This window comes from Sceloporus occidentalis, unplaced genomic scaffold, assembly GCF_023333645.1.
Source record: "Sceloporus occidentalis isolate IW3139 unplaced genomic scaffold, rSceOcc1.0.p SCAF_24, whole genome shotgun sequence".
Lineage (NCBI taxonomy): Eukaryota > Metazoa > Chordata > Lepidosauria > Squamata > Phrynosomatidae > Sceloporus > Sceloporus occidentalis.
This window is the reverse complement of record NW_028317004.1, coordinates 4481784-4506493: the sequence shown is the minus strand read 5'-3', so window position 1 is coordinate 4506493 and position 24710 is coordinate 4481784. Positions and strand designations below refer to the sequence as shown.

General features: G+C 40.2%; 1 protein-coding gene across 1 annotated transcript in view; it reads left to right on the top strand.

Moving 5' to 3' along the window:
- The first annotated feature begins 1165 nt into the window (after positions 1-1165).
- Positions 1166-24710, top strand: part of LOC149300531 (spindle assembly abnormal protein 6 homolog) — a 40528-nt gene continuing 16983 nt past the window's right edge. The window contains exons 1-5 of the mRNA XM_089485027.1: positions 1166-1306; positions 4589-4773; positions 19333-19393; positions 20583-20662; positions 22551-22655. Of these exons, the coding sequence (XP_089341153.1) occupies positions 1166-1306; positions 4589-4773; positions 19333-19393; positions 20583-20662; positions 22551-22655 (572 nt within the window). The remainder of the gene's footprint in view (positions 1307-4588; positions 4774-19332; positions 19394-20582; positions 20663-22550; positions 22656-24710) is intronic.

Genomic DNA, 24710 nt, shown 5'->3' with positions numbered 1-24710 from the left:
ATTCAGTTACAAGATCCAGCTCAAAGTAGTGCCCAAACCCTATGTAATAAGCAATATATATTAAAAATATAAATAGAAATATGTTAATTTCGACCTTACCTAAAGTGAGTTATTTAAGCAGCCCTCAGATTATTGGTATTTACCTAGAGCACTGCAAGAATGTGATCGCTCATACTTCCAGGTTGACAAAACTGTAAAATAACATGCAACAGAACACTTCTAGGATTAAAATATTAATCCTAACATTAAAATCACACCAAATGTTTTATGTACTGGTTGTCCTGTTAAGAAACAAGAATCAGCCCTGAGGCTCAACACGTCATGAAAGTGTTTTTTCGCATAAAGATACACGGACTCTAACTACTGAAAGTAGGCAGCTAAAATAATGTTTCCAGGAATTCAATGTCTACAGATCTTCGGCCAAAAAACCCCCAAATAATATGAACCTATGTGTTAATTTATTAAAATGTCTGCTTCTTTCATATCGCCCAAACACATCTCCTACAAGCATACCTGGTAACTCTCTGGATTGGGCCCAGAGAAGCACCGGTTCTCCTTATCAAGACTTGAATCCTCCCGGTTGTGGGAGTGGGGCCCTGATAGGACCCACATATTTCCCCTTTAAATGGGTGATGCTTCCCGCAATGACGTGGCACACCTTTCTCTCCATCATTTCCTCCCTTCCCGTCATCATCTACCTTGCTCTCTATCAGATACATCCCTTTCTCCTCATCTATGCCGCTGCACCTTCAGATACCTACCCACTTTCTCAGCATCCTTACTTTTCTCCTCCTTCTCGTCCTCTACTTCTTATTTCTTGTCATGGGAGCATGAGGTCTGTGTCTGTTGCTTCAGACCTGCTTTGCTGCTTCCTGGCAGTGCGTACAGTGATTGATGCTGAGCCCCAGGATATGACATCATGTCCCGACGCTTGGTATCATTTGCTGGCACACAGCGATAGGAAGCACAGAAGCTGAGGTCTGACATGACGGACCTTGCGCTTCCCTAATGTTGGGCCAATTAGAGGAAGATTCAGTTTTGTGCGGGACAGTCCAGATTTTTCCCCTCTATCCTACCAAGCTCTACCTTTATCCTGCCTTTTGGGGCAGAAGTAGAGCTCGGCAGAACAACAGGAATCAAGACCACAGCCCTGATAGCAATCAGCATGCGCAGTAAGCTCCCCCCACCCCGGGAACTGAGGCACCGGGGGCGGAGCTTGAGAGGCAATGGTTACTGCCTACTCACAGTTGCTCGTTGGGCAGCAGACACCCCTACATACAGCTCTGTACTTGTATACCAGCGCTCTGTACTTTTTTAAAAGTATCAATTTGATAGCACAACCTCTATATTGCTTTTATTAAGAAGCCACTTCACTGATTTAGGTTTAAAAAAATTATCCAAAAGGGAATCAGTGCACACTCAATGCTTCTTAAAACACCTAATTGAAGCAAAAGAAAAATATTGGGGATTCTGTCGCACTTTACGGGTATAGGTCACTTAGACCACCGCTACATTAAAGTACCTGAATCTTGGTGAGTCCTTTCTAATGCTATATCAGTTATCATGAGGCTGAATCTGTGCAACTGTAACACAGTGTCAGGATCCCTGCCCGGGACCCCAACGAAGCCACTCACCTGAGTACCCGCTAACCACTGGTGCCGGGTTCAGCGTCGATCCTTCTGCTCCTACGGCAGGGCTGCTCCTGTGCGCGTGCGCTCGCCCTCACTAAGCTTTATTCATCCCCGGGTAGAGATGACGGGAAACACGCTTGGATGACATCAGTCCTCACTGCTTGCAGTTGTGTTTCCTATTGATCTCCGTGAACCTGACCCTGGCTATTCTTACTGGACTTAGCTGATCTCCATGAACCTGACCCTGGCTATTCTTACTGGACTTTGCTGATCTCCGTGAACCTGACCTTGGCTATTCTTACTGGACTTTGCTGATCTCCGTGAACCTGACCTTGGCTATTCTTACTGGACTTTGCTGATCTCCATGAACTTGACCCTGGCTATTCTTACTGGACTTTGCTGATCTTCGTGAACCTGATCCTGGCTATTCTTACTGGACTTTGCTGATCTCCATGAACTTGATCCTGGCTATTCTTATTTGACCTTGCTGTATTTTGCTTCCTGGATTAGTGGTTTCCTGCATTCCGGACTCCTCCTCATTAACCCCGACACACATTTACCCACAGAGACTCTTTTGCATCGGATCTGACCCAAAGGTCTAGTCAGGGACTGAATCTATACACAAACAAATCTACAAAAAAGTTTGGGTGTTGCTATGCAGTGTGACAGAACCCCCAACATTTATTGTTAACACAGTTGTTTTAAGTTGATTTAGTGGGATGTGCACAGCCCCCTGCTTTGTATGTACATATTGTTTATGTGCATGCAGGATGTGCTTCCCTTTTTGTATTTTTTTGCATGAAAATGAATTTCCTTAACCCTTTCCTTTTCAAGGCTTTTAGCACCATTAGTATTGTACGGTTTTTGCCATTTTTACAATATGTCTGTTTAATCAAGATTTCTATTTTCCATGTTTAATGTACCCACACAAATTATACATCCCTTTTTTTCCAGAAAAAATAGGGCTTTCAGTTGAAACCATAGAAACCCACAAATAATTGTTGGTGCTAGTATGTAAAAACCTATACTAAGATAAAAATCCTTTTATTTATTTTTGCACTTTTGCTTAGAATTTCTTCTACGCAGTAGATGCCTCTGAGATCAGTGAGCCAATTTATGTTTGGCAATGTCCCTTGATTAGAGACATGCCCCACATACGTATTTTTTTCTTTGATGGAGAGCTGCGTGTTAGGGAGGCAGGGACACGTAAGTGGTTGATGGAGAAGGAAGGGAGAACGTGTATGAGAGCGTGAGTGTAAGAGAGAGTGAGTGTGAGATAGTGTTTAAGGCCATTTCCGAAGTAAAATGCCCTCAGATTTTTGTGCATAGTAAAGGGGCAGGAAACTAAATTCATTGTCAGAAAACGAATGGACTAAAATGACACAAAAAACGTTGTCCAAATCATCTTTGGTCTACTTGCACTAGCCTACAACATTGTAAATAATTCTGGAAAGTAGACAATCTGGGCTATTTCAACGTGAGGTTTTAAGCACTTGTAATGCAGCTATTTGGCCAACTATATTTGCTGAAGTTAGCCATTATCATTGTTCTGTAATTTTTTTTCCAAGAACAAGTTCGAGTTTGTTAGCATTTTTTGAAATTTTTTGGAATTTGAGAGGGCACGATGCATAACATGGCCATGGGTTCTTCTAGTATACATTTTTATGATGGCATGGGAGCAAGGGGTTAGTGAACAGGTCATCAGAGAGAACGTTGGGTTGCCCCCCTATATACTTACATTACATAACATTTTCCCTTCTGTAAACTAATTCAACTTCTCTAGCCCGTTAACTAAGGTGTTTTATTCCCCTCATTAGCTTTGTAGCCCACCTCTACAGGTTCCATAATTTCTTTTGAACGGGTGCCCAGACTTGCACCACATATTTAAGGTGCAAGTATCCCATATGGACGTATTTGATCGATACCTTCATATGCATTTAATTAGCTCACAAGAAAAAGAAGGGAAAAAAACCCCACTAACCTTAGGGAGAAGCTGCAGAGCCGCGCTCAATCCTTGGTCTGAGGTTAAGTGCCGCTTACAGGAAAGAAGAGCATTTTTCATACATGCAAACGGGGTACTACTTAGACCCCTGTCCAGGGTGTCTGCCGAGCCAGCGCTGGAGCTAACTGGCGGAAAATATATCACGCGTGTGTTCTGGCAAGCATATCTTCTACATGGTAAATAGTAGAGAAAGGGGCAAATGCATATGGAGAGGTGCATCGGAAATGGGGGCACCACAAATATCTGAAGGGACCACTCAGCTATTAAATGACGTAATGTGATTATGAGGGCAATTTATACAGAAGGAAGCATGCTAACCACCCATGCTGATTTAACCTGGACAGCTGGCACTCCATGTACTTTAAGAAGTGACGTATACTTTAGTTAGTGGAGTCGTGCTATAATATACAGTAATACACTTTTCCCATTTGAATTTGAGGTATTTTTCCTTTGCCTGTGGTACTTGTATCCTACCCCTATGTAATACTAGGGGAATGGCTACACTTGCTTTAGCCAACAGCCTTTTTATATTTAATTGTCCCCATTCAACAATTAACCAAAAAAAAATCTGTCGCGTCAATGGAAAAAAAAAATGGAAACGTTCTTAATTTGAAAGTCATTGGCATTGCTGAAAAGTAATCACTACACGGGGCAATAACGAGTCACCTAATCTGTACACCTGCCCTGAGGGGCCCTTGCATTTATCCTCGCCTCCCTTCGGTTAGCCATATCCCAGTTGTAACTGGAAAGGAAGGTGGAGCAGGGACAACAGTCAACGCTAGGGGCAGGTAACAGGGCGGCGGGAAGATGGCGGGAATCCCCACGGGAGCCGCGGCCGTGGCGGGGAGGGTCAGGGAGTGCGGGGTTGCGGCCCGCCCTATTCCCAGGGAGACAGAGAGCACGGTGCCGTGCAATTAGCGTTTTACAGTGGCCTGCCTTTAACTTTTATTAACAGGTGCCCGGTCGACTCCCAGCTGGGGTCCGTTCGCCCGAGACGCGATACATTTCCCGGTGCTACTCACTTCAAACGGGACATGTAATAAGTGTGGCGAGGAGTCGCACCGTGAGCTGCAGTATGGCAGAGGAGCTCTTCTGTAAAGTGCTGTCTGTTGTTATCAAGTGCAGAGACTGCGAGGACAGGTAAGAAGCCACCCCGTCTGCCCTGTGCTCGTCACCCGTCTCATCCCCAGATGGCAGCGGTCCGGCAGTTTAATCAGATGGAGATACATAGAATTAGCTTGTCACATGCAGGGACTGAAAGACAGACCAGGGGCAATGCAATTAACCCCTTGATTTAGATGAGATGCTAGTGCATCTGTCTGATGTATTTTATGTGATCAGCGGAACTTTTACTTTATTGAGAGCGTGGTAGATAAGCGGAACAGCTTCCCAATAGAAGTGGTAGATGCTGATGCAAAGAGGGTATTTAAACATGCATGGGGTGGGCATAAAGATTTCCTGAATCTAAAACCAGACCATGGTCTTTACATCAGGAGCAATGGGCAGATCATAATGTTTCTTCTCTGTGGTTGAACTCTGTTTCAGGCGTTTAGGAGTTGATGTCTTGGAGTAGTTTTAGATAGTGATGTGTATAAATAATGAGTAGTTTTGCAACACGTTATATCAAATAAAATTTTATATATATATATATATATGTGTGTATGTGCGTGTGTGTTAATCTCTCATTCACTATTCAGCAGTCAGCGCAAGGGTTTATCTTTCTTTTTTTTGTTGTTTTCTTCTTTCTTTCCACTAGAGGGTTGCTAATAAAAGTAGCAGATTAAAAGGATTTACTTACCTGAGGACAGTCAAACCGTAGAAAAGGCTGATTTAATCACCTGTGTGTAAGGTAGAAAATAAAACCGCTGCTGTCAGGTTGACCTTATCTCGCTGTTTACTTGTAGTTCTTATGGAAATGTGTTCTGCATTGAAGTAACTCTTCTCTGGCACGGTATATTTTCTGTAGGTGTCTTTGCTCAAGTAAAGATATTTTGTTTCTATGCTCGCACACATTTTCATAGTGTGTACCTTAGACCTTATTCTTTATATATATATATTTTTTTTTATAGCTCTCGCATTAGTGATTTTAGTTGGCTGTGGTTTTGCGTATTTAGCATAAAATTCCATCCAGGTGCTCACTTGGTGGCTGCTTCATACATGCATACATATACATATACCATATATATTTTTTGTCACACTGCTAGGTCTCTAATTTCACACCCGAGTGATCGCACAGGCATGAGAAACCTAATTACATGCTGTCCCTATGTGTTATTCCATTACACCCAGCTGTACCCTTTCCATGTCTTTGACATAGGTGCATAGAGTGTCAGTATACGCAAAGGGATGGGTCTTAGCAGCCCTGTGTAGTATTCCCATAGACACATTAAACCGTGAACAATTAGAAATTCAATACAACACAATTCTACATAAAGGGATGGCAAACCCATGGGCTTTAAATGTATAGCATGTCACAGCCATGTGCATTTGTTCTGGTTGGACAGATTATTTTAATTAGGGAAGTGAAATTAAAGGTCTCCTTAGGCACAAGCATTCATGTCTGTGCTTATCCCTGATGAGTCTTTTCGACAGCTAGAGTCAAAATGGGCTAGAGTTCTACGTCGTTGATAAAGATGAATCTTCCATGTGCTTCTTCTGCATAGGGTTGAGGATATATAGCCTTGGTGGACTTTTTCCAGTGTTGATCAGCAATACAACTTACACAAGCAAATACAACTGCTTGCATGTGATATACATAACACCGGCTCAGTGAATGTTGCAGGCAAGGGTCTATTCAGACCACCTTATGGAATTTATTTCCATAGAGCTTTCCTGCTACTGGTTGGGTGCTTCAAGTAGGTGGGCAGCTGTAACGCCCTCTGTAAACAAAATAGAAAATTAAATCCAAGCATACCCAGTATTAAATCCCAGTATTTAAATGAACAAATGCACAATTATTTATGGCCTTATACATTTAGAAAACATAGGTCTTCATCAGGGTTGAACATTTTCAGAAATAGTGTATATGCAAAAAAAAAAAAATGTTTTCAGGCAGCTGCGTATTGACCTTTTGTGTGTATGTTTTAGCCCTATTACCTACTAGATCAGGGGCGTCCAAGTTTTTTCTGCAGTGGGCCACTTCATCAGAATTGTATCTGTGCAAGGGCCGCACTCATTTTTCACTGTGAGAAAATATGGCCTTTAATAAAATATGCAGATTAAAATAAAGTAAATGACACAAAACCTTTACTTTTCCTCTCACTGATTTCTGGGCCTAGAAAGTTTTGTGACTACAAATTCAGGATTCTGGATAAGTAAAAATAAAATAGTTCTATTTATTTTAGCGATGCACTAAAATAGGGCTGCAACTAACGATTATTTTAATAATCGATTAGTTGGCCGATTATTTTTTCGATTAATCGGTTAAAAAAAAACCAATATGCAAACTTTTCGTTTATTTAAAATTTAATGAACTGGATGTTAAAAAAACAACGTAAAATTTACATTAACATTCTTATTTTGTTACGAGAACCCAAACACAATATTTATCAAACTAGTTTTAATACCTAAACCACGCACTTTGCACCCAGCCCTGGCACTTTGCACCCAGCCCTGGCACTTTGCACCCAGCCCTGGCACTTTGCACCCAGCACTTTGCACTGTGCCCTTGCACCCAGTCTCCAACTCTGCCCTGCACCCACACTCACACCCTGCCCTGCCCCCCCCACCCCCACTCTGCCCTGCACCCACACTCACACCCTGCATCCCCTGAAACCCCACCCCGCTGTGCACCCCCACCTCCACTCTGCCGTGCACCCACACATTCGCACGTAGACATTTTCGCACGTAGACATTCGCACGTAGGCAAAGAATACTTACCTCCGCTACGGACTCGTTCCACTTCCAACCTTCAAGTTTAAAACTTTATTGAACTCTTGATTGAAGCGCGTCACATCCGTCACGTAGCTAAAAGAAGGCGGGGAACGCTCGCGGAGGTAAGTAAAAGGAGCCAAGTGCTCCAACAACGAATCGATCACTCGATTAATCGATAACGGAAATCGTCGACAACGATTTCTGTTATCGATTATCGATTTTATCGATTCGTTGTTTCAGCCCTACACTAAAATAAAAATCTGGACCAAAACCGAAAATTCAGGGTTCACTTAGCTGAAACTGAAAATGACCCCCACACTCTTTTAATAAAAGTAATAGGGCTGAAACAACGAATCGATAAAATCGATAATAATCGACAACGGAAATCGTTGTCGACGATTTCCGTTATCGATTAATCGAGTGATCGATACGTTGTTGGAGCACTCGGCTCCTTTTACTTACCTCCGCGAGCGTTCCCCGCTTCTGCTACACGCTCTGCAGTCTCCGCCTTCTTTTAGTTACGTGACGGATGTGACGCGTTCCGGAGGTAAGTATTCTTCATGTCTATGTGCGAATCGCTCTGTGCGAGTGGCTCCATTCGCACAGAGCGATTCGCGGGGGTGGGGGTCCACGGCGGGGTGGGGGTGGGGTTTCCAGGGTGTGAGTGTGGGTGCAGGGCAGAGTGGGGGTGGGGGGGCAGGCCAGGGTAGGAGACTGAGTGCAGAGCAGAGTGGGGGTGGGGATGCAGGGTGTGGGTGCAGGGCAGGAGACTGGGTGCAGGGCAGAGTGGGGGTGGGGATGCAGGGTGTGAGTGTGGGGGCAGGGTGTGAGTGTGGGGGCAGGGCTGGGGGCAGGGCAGAGTTGGAGACTGGGTGCAGGGGCAAAGTGCTGGGTGCAAAGTGCCGGTGCAGGGTGCAAAGTGCTGGGTGCAAAGTGCCAAGGCTGGGGCAAAGTGCCGGGTGCAAAGTGCCAGTGCTGGGTGCAAAGTGCCAAGGCTGGGGCAAAGTGCCGGGTGCAAAGTGCCAGTGCTGGGTGCAAAGTGCCAGGGCTGGGGCAAAGTTTCTTGAACAGTAATAGTCCACCTCTTTTCAGAATGTTTGGGGTTATTTTGTTTCATAAATATTGTGTTTGGGTTCTTGTAATCGAAAAAATAATCGGCCAACTAATCGATTATTAAAATAATCGTTAGTTGCAGCCCTAAAAAGTAAGTTACACACCAAAATTGTACAAAACATTATATATTATTATTGTAAACAGCAATCTCAGGCATACCCAGATTCCAGCATGTACTGGTTGGCTGGGCATTGTATTTTTTGTCCAATTTTAGTGTGTAACCAAGCTTTTATTAAAAGTAACACACCACAATTGGACAAAAAAAATCAACAATATGACTTGGCATGATAGGAGTGTGATTGCTAACAGCAAACACACTCTTTTAATACCCAGGCAACCAGTAAATGCTGGAACCTAGGCATGATGGGACTGTGATTGCTGTTAGCAATCACACTCCTATCATCCCAAGTCAGCCAGTACATGCTGGTACAGGTTGGCTGTAAGTGCAGACCCCATACTGCTGGCAGCATCAATACACAATGGGGGCAGCTAGCCAGGTTTCAGCATGTACTGGCTGACTTGGCATGATAGGAGTGGGATTGCTAACAGCAATCACAGTCCCATCATGGCTAGGTTCCAGCACTTACACATCCATGCTATCACACACACAAATTCATTCATTCACAGATTTATTCCCTCAATCAGGCATACTCATTCAAACACCCTCCCTCACCTGCACTACAGCTCTCTCAATGCCGATCACAGGCTTCAGCAGGGGGCGCGGCCTCCCTTGTTCTCCCCACAGAGGAGGCAGGACTGGAGCAGAGAATAGACCCTCCCACAAGTAAGCAGCAGGGCTCTTGTGATCCTGGCTGCCGATTTCACGCGGGCCGCACCTCGAGGTCCCACGGGCCGCATTTTGGACGCCCCTGTGCTAGATAAACACCCTGAATGATGCCTGCGGTAAATAATGCATTCGCTCACCCAGCCAGATCCTATGACTAATGAAAGTCTATGGAGGAATGGAATTCATTAGCATTGTCGTGAAGAATCGGCTCAATGTAGTGTTTGGCATGGGAAGTGGCCCAAAATATCACAACTGACAACAATGGCAACCTCCAGGTCTGCAGATAAAGGAACAAAATGAAATCGGGTTTCCTTGCAGTATTTCATGCTCAAGGAAAAATATTTGGTTTTCTTTGAGACTTCCCCTTTAAGCCCCAGGGATATCCAAGTAGATCAAAATATCCAGGCATCATGTGTTTCAACTTGGGTATCGGGGATAAAATAAGTAATCTGTTTATCCATACCATTCAGATGCATGATGGCAACATGTCAAAATGGATTTCTTTGGTCATATAATTAAGATTTATTAAGCTAAAACAAAGTCTACTAAACATTAAGCTAAGGAAAGAGTAATGTGAGTAAATCGCCATAAGAATCTAGCGCTTACAAACTGAGATCTGTCATGAAGCACACGCAACACCACTGTCTATTCTAAAAAGGTTATCTTGTTTGTACATCTCACAGGTATCTATCCAGTATCCTTCATCCAAAACTAACAAATAAAACAAAACTTTGGGCCAGGGGCATCTAGATTTTTATTTTATTTATTTATTTATTTATTTGCACTGGGCCATTTCACTGGAAAGGTATGTGTGCACAGACCGCATTCATTTTTTTCACAACCTGTGCGTTATTCACATTATGCAGTATTATTAATATGCGTTGTATAATAAAAGTTTTAAAAAAAAGTAATCACTTGTAAGAGACAGATTTAGTCTACTGACATTGTTCGGTGAGATCGGTCAATAACCGGTGCCCTAAAGTGCTGTATATATATGTGTGTGTGTATGTATATGTGTGTGTGTGTGTATATATATGTATATATATATATATATATATATATATATATATATATATATATATATATATATATATATATATATATATATATATATATATATAATTAAAAACAAATGGAGTTTTTTTTAAATACGTAATTTATTACTAACAAATTGCTTGCACATAACCTCATCAGACATGATTTGTCTTTTATTTTTCTATAGAATAGATGTAATTTGCTAAACGTATACATTTTTAATAAGTTATTTACATTAGGGCTGCAACTAACGATTATTTTAATAATCGATTAGTTGGCCGATTATTTTTCGATTAATCGCATAAAAAAAAAACAATATGCAAACTTTTAGTTTATTTAAAATTTAATGAACTTGATGTTAAAAAAACTTAAAATTTACATTAACATTCTTATTTTGTTACGAGAACCCAAACACAATATTTATCAAACTAGTTTTAATACCTAAACCACGCACTTTGCACCCAGCCCTGGCACTTTGCACCCAGCCCTGGCACTTTGCACCCAGCCCTGGCACTTTGCACCCAGCCCTGGCACTTTGCACCCAGCCCTGGCACTTTGCACCCAGCCCTGGCACTTTGCACCCAGCACCCAGTCTCCAACTCTGCCCTGCATCCCCACCCCCACTCTGCCCTGCACACAGTCTCCTACCCTGGCCTGCCCCCCCACCCACACTCTGCCCTGCACCCACACTCACACCCTGCACCCCCACCTCCACTCTGCCGTGCACCCCCACCTCCACTCTGCCGTGCACCCACACATTCGCACATAGACATTCGCACATAGACAAAGAATACTTACCTCCGCTACGGACTCGTTCCACTTCCAACCTTCAAGTTTAAAACTTTATTGAACTCTTGATTGAAGCGCGTCACATCCGTCACGTAGCTAAAAAAAGGCGGAGACTGCAGAGCGTGTAGCTGAAGTGCGGAACGCTCGCGGAGGTAAGTAAAAGGAGCTGAGTGCTCCAACAACGAATCGATCACTCGATTAATCGATAACGGAAATCGTCGACAACGATTTCAGTTATCGATTATTATCGATTTTATCGATTCGTTGTTTCAGCCCTTATTTACATTTCAATCTAATACCTCCAGTCGTGAAGCAGAGAAGTTCAAGTTTAGTGCTATAGCGTTCAAGCAATACGAAAAGCCATGAGTTATCCTGAATCCTTTGCACAGAACATCAGTAAAATGTATATTGTACACTACCATTCAGAAGTTTGGGGTCACTTAGGAATGTACTTATTTTTTTAAAGAAAAGCCAATTTTGTCCATTGAAATAACATTAAGTGATGAGAAATACAGTGTAGATGTGGTTAATGGTGTTACTGTAAACTTCTGTTTTTTTAATGGAATATCTTCTTAGGCGGACAGATGCCTTTTATCTGAATACCTGGGAACCCTGTTGTGGGAGGGGCTTTGTGGCACGCCCCCCACTCCCCGCCCACTTCCCCTCCAACAGTGACGAAGTCAGCACGAAGTCAGCAGGACTGCCCACGAGACTTTCTCTATAACAGAAATCATTGGGAGTTTATGTTAAAGCGCTCTAGTTATACTGGATGGTGCTGGTTCCTGGACATTACCAATAAGTTTGCCCAGATGCAGTGCATGCACCACTAGACTTCTGTTTAATTAGAGATTTATGTGCAATAATATATTTTTATATTGAACATTTTTCTGTGAGAGAGGTGCACTTTAACCCCTTCAATCCTAGGTGTTTTTGGTACCCCAAAGACCGGAGCAATTTTTTCGCTATGTCGGTTCAGCGATGATTCTCTTTTCCTGTGAATAGTGTACTCATATAAACTATATATTGTTTTTTCAAGGAGAGATAGAGCTTTCTTTTGATACCATAGTTGGATGATTAGCTGAAAATTTAGAATTAGAAATTTAGTAAAAACTAGCAAAAATTAGAAAAAAAACATCCGTTTTTTTACATTTTCCCTCTGAAATACAAAATTAGGTAAACAGACAGAAAATTCCATCCAGATTTATTAATTCAGGTGTCCTGATTTCAGAAATACCTAATTTATATAGATTTTCCTTATTTTCCCAGCACATATAGGCAACATAGTATTAGGTGTACATTACTTTATACAAAGCCGTTAAATTTTTACATTAGGTATGATGGGACTGCAACTCTAATTTTAAAAGAAAATAAAACAAAAACACCCACAAAGGTATATATTTCTGTAAAGCAGACAATCCAGGCTATCCTATCAGGGGTATTTGGGCATTCTACATGCAGGTATTTGGCCACCAATCACTGTCAAAGGTGGCCACAGAAATTAATTCCTGCACTTTTTTCACCAACGCGTCATAGTATTTTGTAGTATTCTTAGGACTTTTTGTATAGGGTATGTGTTACGGCAGAGAAATCTATCCTAAATTGTTCAGCCACCTCTCCTGATTACGGAAATACCCCACATGCCTAGTTTTTTTGTGGTTTTCTGGACATTACAGGGCACAAACGGGACCATGCGCGTTATAGATTCCAAACGTGAAATTTTCACATTTTGCTTTAGTAGACCTATGTTTCATTTGGGGCTGCTTAGCACCCCCCTAATTATAAATACCCCCATAAAAGTATATATTTCTGTAAAGCAGACAACCCAGAGTATCTCATCAAGAGCATTTGGACAATTTCCATGCAACCATTTGGCCGCTAATCACTGCCAAAATCAGCCGTTGCTCTAATTTCGTGCACTTTTTTCACCAACACTTCTGTGTTTCTGAGGATATTTTGTACAGGGTATGTGTTACGGCAGAGAAATCCAGCCTAAAGTGTTCAGCCGCCTCTCCTGATTACGAAAATACCCCACATGCCTAGTTTTTTTGTGGTTTTCTGGACATTACAGGGCAAGTTGTAACGAGCCGGCAAACTGGATCACGGTGTGTGCTAAGCCAATGCTATCTATGAAGCAGCTTAGCAGTCCTCCAGGAGAACGTTCCCATAAAAGTAAACATTTTTGGAAAGCGGTCTACCAGAGTCTTTCACCAGGAGCATTTGGACAATTTTCATGCAACCGTTTGGCCGCCAATCACTGCCAAAGTCAGCCGTTGCTCTAATTTCGTGCACTTTTTTCACCAACACTTCTGTGTTGCTGAGAATTTTTGGCACAGGGTATTGTCACGGTCAGGACTACTTGCCAAGCCGTGACTGTGTGGAGGGCGTGGGCATGAAGGGGTTAATAGCACCAGGCCTCTGGATTTACTAACTTGACCCCTTAACAAGGCATAAGCTATACCAAATTAACCCCCAAATCCTGCCTGTATCCCCCCAGGTAGTCTGCCACCACTCACGATTTTGATACCGGATTCGTGAGAAATCCGAATTAGAACCTTTATCTCTATATATATATCAACCCACCCCGGGCAACTAACATATATATATATATCCTATAAAACTTAACAATATGGTAACGTGTTATCCTCTCTTAGGGTTCGTGGATATCAATACTAGAGCCCAAAGACAGACTTGGATTATGAATATTTTAATAACAAAAAGACAAAGATTACACAGTGCCAGAATTACAAAAACAAGACATACAAAATAAAAGTAAAACAGCAAACAGTTCTTAAAAACAAAGGAACTTAAACACAGGACCCTCACTCACGAGTTTCTCCAATAAGTAGGCCTGTGGGAACTCCTTAAGTCCAGATGGTTTCTTGTGATGTTGTTCCGATCAGAGTATATCATGGAGTTCTGCTTTGAGGTCGCTGCATTGTCCCTAAATCAGACTTTTGCAAGCAAAACGCCCCTCTGACCACATGACTGATTATATGACACCATCCCCAAGAATCGGGTCCCATCTTTGATGTGCCAATAAGTTATGGTGGGGTAAAGGTGATGGAAACCCCTCCACTTAAGATAGGAATGGAATTCCTATAACTCAGGGTCCTTATCAGTTAGGCCATGAATCACCACAGGGGTCCTTTGGGAAGATGACACCTCTAGCCAGAACAGATACAGAGGGCATGCACAAAAACACATTTACATCAACCTCAGATTAACTCATTGAATGCCTAAACAAAGAAACTAACCACCTCTGCTGGGTTACCCTTCCATGCATCCACTACGTTATATGAGTTAATCATGACAGGTATGTGTTACGGCAGAGAAATACAGCCTAAAGTGTACAGCCGCCTCTCCTGATTACGGAAATACCCCACATGCCTAGTTTTTTGTGGTTTCTGGACATTACAGGGCACCCACCAACTAAACCCAAATTTTTTTTAATTTTTTTTAGTTTATTTTTGAAGATCGTGGGGAGTAAAGGGAGTAGTGACGTGACCTGGAAGGGAAAGCCTAATCGCGCGATCGGGCATTTGCAGCTTTAACAGTTTACCGGGATTCGTGCCGGAAACTGTTACAGCTCCCTCATCTGAGTGATGGGGTAACCCAGCAGGGTCTAGACAGACCCTGCTGGGCTACCCGATCCTCCCGTGAACTTCCAGGTCACGTCAGTAGTGACGTGACCTGGAGGGAAAGCGCGATTGAGCATTTCTATCTGTAACATCTTTCCGGCTTCGCGCCGGAAGCTGTTACAGGAGATCGGGCAGCAGAAAGCCAGCGACGCTGGCTTCTGCTGCCAGGGGGGAGTCCAGGCTGTCAAACCACAGCCTGGTCTCCCGTGCAGCGGCAGGTATGTGTCCCTGACGCTGCACGAAGGGCTAGACGTACCGGTACGTTCATAGGGGTTTCTTAGTGGGCGTTTTTTGGACGTCCCGGTACGTCTATAGTGGGTTGAAGGGGTTAAGCCTGTCAGTAGGACATGGGTGAACCGTACAGTCCCTGTTTTTTTTTTTTTTTTGTTTAGGTGTATAGTGAATGTCAATTTTGCTCTCCGCTACGTTGTTTTTTTAAGAATATGGACACAGCAATGTGTACGGGCGCATCAATAATGTGAACTTTAGTCATAGTTTAAAAAACAAAAAAAATAATAATTACTTGGCAGCTGCCAAACTCAAGCTCAGCCGTATTTTTCTTTGGGTTGAGATCACTTACGGTCACTTTATAACCTTGCAATGCAGGATCATGTTTTATAAAACATGTCCCTGATGGCCACTAGTATATTAAATAGATGCTGAGGACTTTGTGTTGGTGTGGAGATCTCCCTGGAAATACATTGGAGAGCATGCAGGCTAATGACCTACTGAACTGTCCCCAGCCAGAGTAAAAATTATAAACTAAAAATGATTTGTTACAAAAATGGAGGATGAAATCTTTTTTTTCTGCTGCTCAACTCAAGCGTATAAATAGTGATAAACCGTTTGTTAAGCAATTAACATACAATGTAGGGAAATAAAGGGAAATTATGGATAACAGCAGTGTGCATATTTGTGCGTGCGATGTTTATTACCAGCATCCAATTAAAACTAAGCATTCTAAAATATTAAGATTTATGTTTTAGTTCTTAAGGTATTCATGTAGCTGCATATTGTTACTGGTACGAGTATTAGGTGAATTATCGTGCTGCTTGTGGTAACCCACTAATTTAGGTTGATCCATAACAATTAAAAAACAAAGCATTACCTCAAAAATTGCAATAATGACTCCAAAAAGTCTTAACGTTTATATCTCTATGCTAAAAACTCATGCAACCCATATTTGTCATCAATTGAGTTTGATAGCACAAACTCTTCATTGTAATTACCTGTCCCTGCATCCCTCTTCTGAATAGTAGACTGCTTCTTTTTTGTACAGTCTTGTCAATGAACAGGTCATCAGAGAGCAGTTAGTATCTCTTTGTATTTATACAGTGTTATCATATCCTCTCTAAGATAACAAATTTTTTTTCTGGACTCTGTATTTAAGTTTATCTATTTCAATTTGTATAGTATCCTTTTATGTGAAGCTGTATCAAATGGCCTTGGGGCTTTGTCCATTTAAATGTTATCCCGTGTAAGCCACTTTTTCTATTTGTTTTTTTTTTATTTTTTGTAGCATTAATTTAAAAGCCTGCAGTCATCAGTTATTCGTTGGTATACAGAGAGCGAAAATGGATAAAATGTAGAAAACATGACACTGATGAAACTCATAGCTTGCTTCATATTTATTATACCTTTCGTATAATCCTTTTACATTTTATGGAACTTTATTCTGCTTTACTCTTAATGTACTTCTAATATTTAATGGACCTTCCCTGCGGAGTATTTATATACGTTGCTTCATTTCTTTCCCATTTTCTTTGTGATTCTTGTCTTAGTCAATGCCTGTGAAGTTGACTTTACTCTCTAAGAGCTGTCGACATTTTATGTTCTCACGGACCCATGGGAATGGTACATGATAGTGATTTCCCTTTTTCTTCTCAACAAAAAGAACTTAAATAGCGTTTTTGTTCAGGATAGGGAAGCAGATGGAATTTCATATGTTAACTTTTTTGCTAGAAAGTTTAACTGCATTGAACATTGTGTACACATTCATATGCTTCTTCATTACAGAAAGAATGACCTTCATATCACATACTGTAACTACCACATTCGTTTTGCTTGGAAACTGCTCTCCTGTGCAGTATTTATGTAATATTTGGGGTTTTTTTGGTTCGCTATTTACATTGTAATTCAGTTTGTGTTTGGTTTTAATATGGTCAGTTTACCTATGCTGACAGATTCTGCAGACCCCCCCCCCCCACACACACACACAAATTTGCCTTCTTCCTCCCCCTAGCTATTTGCGGTACAGGAGATGTGTTTAGTTGGACGCATGTGATACACATGCCTCAAATCATGTCTAGTGCTGGCTCGATGTATGTTGAAGACAAGAGAGCATATTGGTGGCAAGTGTTCCTATTGATTTCAGTAGCAGTGCTTCAAGCAGCCAATCAGTGGCAACAAATTTCAGACCACAGAGGAGGAGGGCAGCTGCTTCAGCAGGGCTGCAGCTTCTAGGCCAGATAAGTGCGTTTTAGAATTAAAATAAATAATATACTCTAAATATAAATAATATACTCTATAATCTAACTAGTTAAGGTTCTTGAAAGTCTCCTCACGCATTGAACTATACTATATACAGGGCCAGCTCAGACCTCCTTGCTGGACACGCTTCATAATGAACAGTGAAGTAAGAGTGCTAAAACCACAACTCTCAAATAAACACTTTAGTAAATATGCTTTATAGCGTGGGACAGTTTATAACGCCAAGAGCTTGTGCCGAATGCTCCATTTCACACGGACAAATGGAATTGCGTTCTCCCGTGTATCCCAGCTGTGACTGCTGAAATCAAGCCATAGTCTTAAATCGCATTTCAGCTACTAAGCAGAAGAAGCCCTGGTATCAAAATTTTGGAAGCTTGCGATTCAGTTAAACCAATAAAATTGTCATCTTTACCAGATAAGTATTTCCAGCAAGCCTTGGTCTAGGCAATCTCATTTAGGCATTACACAGAATAAAACATATCTTCCCACTTGCTGTGCTTTGTGAATGTGTGTTTCTGTAGCCACCAGAACAGAGCTGTGTCCTCTATTATTGGTCACAGCAAATCCTGAGAACTACTCTTCATCTTCTTGCTTTTTTAAGCATGTGAAAATACCATGTTTGTGTTTATTTCAATCCATGCAATGTGCTTCTTTGATAACACGCAGGTCTGTATAATGTAAATGAATAACCTGTCTTGTTACTTTTTCTTGTCTATAAATCTTTATAAACTATACATATAATGAACATTTATAGGCCATTGTTTACTAGAACTCAAACACAACTACATATTATAAAATATATAGTTTCACAGTAATTTATAACAGAAACTTATATATAATTTTTTTAATTTTATTTTTTCTTGACACCCTTGCTTGTCTTCTGGGTATCCATATAATCAAAAAAACTAATATAACAATCAGTTATTTATATGATCTATATATATGTTTCTTAGTTCATTGTTTACATTGTAAATACTTTTGAACAAGACCATGGGGTTTATTCTTCAAAACTGCTCAATATTTGTGTACGTTGATGTAAAGCCGCCAGTCTCCTTTGGAAGTTTAGGAGTCATAATTATGTATTATTGTTTGCTTTCTTTGTTGCTGAATTGTGTTTATATGAGATGCATAGTCATACACACAATGGCGTACAGCAGGAGGTCTGTAATCTACGAATGGGAACGTGGAGACGTGGTTCTCCAATGATCCTATTTGCCACTGGTGGAGTCAGAGGAAGATAATAGGAATTTCATATTGGATTTATAGTTTTGATACTGTTATTTCTGACCCGCGTGCTGTTGTATAATGTCATGCATTTATTGCTGTAAAATCAATAAAAAGATTATACAAAAAAGACGTTTGAAGAACTATTATGCTGAACTATTGCCGCTATGTGCACCATCCGTTACCAGTTCTGCCAGATGCTTTTTTTATTTTATTTTATTTTTTATTTTTTTATTTTTTTGTCTGATTCCTTTATACACGAATAGTAACTTTTCTTCAAGTGCCAGGTTAGGCGGTGTTGAAACTCTGTAGCTGGATTACTTTGGATCATAAAATTGATATTCCCTTTTTATTGCTTTAATTTGCGGTCCAGCAGGTAAATGCCACTTTTATGTGACCGCTGCATGTTAATTAGAGTCTCACCTGCTACTAATTAAGGGCTCCAAAAGTTCAATGGAATCTGCAGATCGTTGCTGGGAAACGAATGTTGGACTGCTCCAATTATAATTATTGTATTTAAAAATTTTAGTATATGAATTCACTAGTGAAGTATTAACCTAAAATGGCAAGTATTCAGTATCTTAGATTTAGCAGATGATTCTTTTTCAAGAACTGATGAGTAATTTTATCACGTTTCTTCTCCCTCTCCTCTTTTTATTTATTTTTCTTAACCTGAATTATTTTAGGAATGAACTTAAACTGTTGTATGAACCGCAGCTTAACGGAATGTTCAATAAATTTGTCTTTCAGACGTGCCAATGTGAGGTTAACTGTTGAAACTCATTCAACTTCAAATCCTGTACATAAAAAGGTAGGTCTTGTTATTAATTTGCAGATTGTTGTAGGAAAGGGTTGATTTGACTTCATAGAGCATTGATTTTCAAACTTTTTCTTCTGTGACCTGGTGCCTGCCTTCACATGCAGTAACTGGCATTCAAAGAATCGTATTAAATTTAAAAGGGGGGGGTAATCAAATGACTTTTGTCCCTGGAGAGTCATGGGTACCCTTCTGTACAATACATTTGAGTTTAAGGGTTAATTACACAGGTAACTGAGTTGTTTATTTGCTAAGTAATCTTCTCTAAATGTATATAATTGAAATACCATATTGGCCCAAATATATATATATATGTATGGGTGTGGCCTATATTCGGGGTTTAGCGCCGGGATGTGCAGTTCGTATCGCAGGCAAGCAGCAGGGTTAGGATCCAGGGATAGTGCACCTGGATACTCCCCTCCAGCAGCTGTGGACATCCGCGCGATGTGCGTAGACGACCTCCGCTGCCTTGGCTTCTATGGTAGAGCACCGGCGTGACATAACCTTCTGGTGCTCCACCATAGAAGTGCCGGCAGCGGAGATTGTCTGCACGCATCGCACAGATGTCCACTGGCTGGCCCCGCTAGACACCAGGGAGTCTGGGGGGGGCATTGGTAAGTAGGGGGCATAAAGCATATCTGGGGGGTCAGAGTGGCATATCTGCGGGCATAAAGCATATTAGGGGCCGAGTGGCATATCAGGGGTAATAAAGCATATCTGGGTGGCAGAGGGGCATATCTATAAGTAAGGTGCATTATGAATTAAGGGGGGGACCTTAAAATGGCTATTGGTTTTCTGTTTATATATAACCTATCCTGACTAACTGATAGATACCAAAAATGTAAATACTGTTTTACCATTCCCCTAATGTGTATTTGTTCTTTAAAAATATTTATTTTCTATAAAATAGCACCAAACTTTAAGGGTGCAGTCTATAATCGGGTGCAGCCTATATTCGAGCCAATACGGTATTACTTAATCCACTTAAACATGGATGAATGTAATCTATTCCAAACTTTTTCATGCTTTATTTTGCTTAACTTTTGTTTTTACTTAAAACTTAATTTTACTTTACATCATTTGCTTAATTGTCCAAGTTTATAATTTTAATATTTTTGCAAGCACAATTATGGTTTTCATGAATGTGATCAAATATATATTTTTTATTGACCTTGTGTTATAGGACCTAATTGTACGGCTATCTGATGATACAGATCCATTTTTCTTATATAATCTGAATCTAGGGGAGGAAGATTTTCAAAGGTAAATGAAAACTCTTATTGGTGTAAGATGTCAGGGTATCTAATTTAGTATTTGGAAAAACTCCAGTCATGAGTAATGGCCACTTACTGTTAACTGATACAGCTAACTTTTTTTTTTTACATTTTGTAATGATTTTACTCTGATTTAATATTTGATTATGATGTTATGGTATCCGTTATCTTTCTTTGAGGACTTTAACATTAAACTCACCTTGTGCTTTTCTAGTAAATAGCAAAGTAACCAAACTTGCACTTCAAAAAACTGTGGGAAAGGTGACATTATTTCCATGCTGTCTAAAATATATATATTTTTTTAATTATTTGTGAGACAGGCATAAATCATTTTAAGTATATGAAAGACACTTTATGATTATACAGTATATATTTATATAAAGCTTCTTGTGTCTTCGTAATGGTGATAAAATATCATTGCCTCTGTTCATCTATCTTCAAGAAGAAGCTGTTTCTCCATTCTGTTGGAAACAGTGTTGTCCTGTTATATACCTTTTGCTGGGTTCTGGAACCAATTAGCAAATGCTACAAAATATTTTTGCTCAGTGGAGGAAGTGGTATACATTACATAATATAATGATATGAGATTATTTTATATACACTGACCATCACAGCTATATGAGCTTGGTGGACATCCTGTTCCAAACCCATGGGCATTAATATGGAGTTGCCCCCCCCCTTTGCCACCATAACAGCCTGCAGTCTTTTGGGACCGCTTTCCACAAGATTTTGGAGTGCGTCTGTGGAAATTTCTGCCTATTAGCCAAAAGGATTTGTGAGAACAGGCACTGATGAGAGAGTCTGGCTAACAATTAGCATTCCAATTCATTCCAAAGGTGTTCAGTGGTGTTAATGTCAAGGCTCTGTGCAAGCTCCGCAAGTTCCTCCAAACCAAACTTGTCAGACCATTATGGACCTTGCTTTGTGCACAGGAGCCCAGTTATGCTGAAACAGAAAATGGTCTTTCCCTAACTAGTTCCACAAAGTTGGAAGCATACAATTACCTAAATGTCTCTTTACCTTTGACTGGAACTAAGTGAAACCCTGGAAAAAAAAGCCCAGGCTATTATCCCTCCTTCACCAAACTTTACACTAGGCACCATGCTTTCTGGTAGGTAGCCTTCACCTGCCATCTACCAAACACAGATTTGTCTCATACCTTGAAGCATGATTCATCAATCCCACAGAACATGTTTCCACTCTTCTAGAGTCCAGTGACAGTGTGCTTTATTCCTGCCAACACTTGGTATTGTACATAGTGATCTTCGGCTTGCATGTGTCTGCTCGGCCATGGGCTCCCAATGCACAGTGTGTGTCTTGATGTTGCTTCCAGAGGCATGTTTGAACTCTGTAGTGAGTGATGTTACAGCGGATAGACTATATTTACCCTCTACGTGCTTCAGCACTCAGAAACCCCGCTCCGTGAGTTGGACATTGCTTCTTGGTTGAACTGTTATTACTCCTATACGCTTCACAATAATGCCAGTTCTAGTAGAAAGGGGAAGATCTAACAGGGCAACATTTTTATGACATGACTTGTGTCAAAGATGGCATTCTATGACAGTGCTGCGTTTAAATTCACTAAGCTCTTCAGCACAACCCGTTCTACTGCCAGTGTTTGTCTATCGAGATGACATGTCTACATGCTTGGTTTTATACACCTGTTAGCAATGGGTGTGGCTAAAATACCTAAACATACCTTTGGTCAAATATTGTATCTGTGTAATCAATGTAATATAAAATTTTGTATAGTATGTTTGTTTGTTTTTGTTCTGTTGGTGTCCTAATTTATCTTACACTCTATGAAACTTGGTAAACTATTTTGTAAATGTATTTTATTTTACATGCTTTATTTAATTTTTTATCTCTATATACAGCTTAAAAAACCAGCAAGGACTTTTAGTCGAGTTTTCTTCATTTCCCCAAAGATTCATAGACCTCTTGGAGCAATGTATTGCGGAGCAGGACAAAACTGTTCCCAGGTATCCATTTCTTTCTTCATATTCAACTTTATCCTAAACCATCTTGAGTTATTAATGATTACTGCATTTGTCTAATCAAAATGAACATAACGGGAGAAAAAAATCTTACAATATTCCATAATCCACATTTAATGCATTTATTTTATCCTAGTGCTTGTGGAGTTCTCATGTGCTACGAATATTGTGGATACGCGATCCCGCAAATCAAGAATTAGTTTTTATATACATGAGTGGGGGTTAAGTTGGATACCAGCCCCAAAGCCATGGTTGTGATGGTCTGTTAAAACGTAACCATCTCTACAATGCAGTTTTGTGTTAAACTAAATACATAAATGCCTAAAATAAAGTATTTGGAAACCTAACCAATATGTTTTTATCCTATAAACTGTCGCACCCCCCCTTTAAAGCTGACCAGTTGCATTACTAAAGTGGTATCATTTAATCCACATGATTACATGTTTTTTCCTACTTATTGCTGGTATCTTTTGTGTATTCAGCTTTGCAGTGGCAAAACCTGGTCTCTCATAGTTTCAAAGGGTTAATTACTGAGTAATTTGATACTGCCCAGCATATGTTGCGTGTGCAGAACATATGGGTAAGGCTTCCTTAACAAATACCTGAAAATACTGTGGGGCCTTGCGGGAGGTGAGAAGTGTGGTTTATGTAGCTAAGACATCCAACAGAGGTATAGCCAAGTATGTTAATACAAATATAGAAGTCAAATTCTTGATTTACTGTCCATTCTTCGACCTAAAATCAAAATCTAGATTTTTGCCTTCCGGTTGCCAGATTTCTTTCCCCACTGTAAAATGTACATTTTAATTCCTTGTAATTATATTTACATACTTGCATTTTAAACAAAGAAACACATAGATAATTTGTGTTAAATACCCCAGTATATATATATATATATATATATATATATATATATATATATATATATATATATATATATATATATATATATATATATATATATATATATATGTGTGTGTGTGTGTGGAGGGAATACAACCTTAGTCTTCTGTAATGCACATGCTTTTCAGATTTAAAAGAAAATACATAAAGCGAAAACAATAGTGTAATATGTCAATGTAGAGAAACCCCCACTACACAATATTGCACTCACAGGTACAGGTGTGTTTTTTTGGGGTTTTTTTGGTGCCCTGAGTGCAAAATGCTCCAACAATTCCAAGGTAAGTAATCTTGAAATTAGTGTGTGAGAGTGATGGGTGTTATGCTGTAGTTTAAACTGAATGTTTGTGAATGAGTGTGTGTGTGATGGCATGGATGTGTAAGTGTGTGTGTGGGGGGGGGATAGCATGGCATAGGGAGGCTGTAATCATATTCCTATCATGCTCAGGTTCCAACATGTACTGGCTGCCTGGGCATGATAGGAGTGAGATAGCTGGTAGCAATTATATATTTTAATAACAGAAAAATTAGATAACAATATAGCAATGAAAATTCTGGACCTGAAAATTTAGCATTCACTTGAGTGAAACCGAAACTGACCCCCCACACACACACATTTAAAAACAAAAAAAACACTTAAAAGTAAAACCAAAATTAGACAAAAAAAATCCATAACAAAATATATATATATATTATATATATATATATATATATATATATATATATATATATATATATACATATGATTAACAGCAATCACACTCCTATCATGCCCAGGTTCTAGCATGTACTGGTTGCTTGGGCATGATAGGAGTGGTATTGCTGTTAGCAATCATATATATATATATATATATATATATATATATATATATATATATATATATATATATATATATATATATATATATATATATATATATATATATATATATATTTTTTCTGTTATTAAAATATATAATTTTACAATCAAGGGACCTCCCGCTCCCTTGATTGATTTTAAGCCGGTTGGAGGGAGATCCTTGATCTCCCCAACCGAGCTTTCTCCTCTAGCGGCGGACATTACTGTCTGTCTCTGGAGGGGTGCTGTGCACACAACCGGTAGCTGACCACCCCCCCTTCGGTATGCTACTGGTTGTGCGC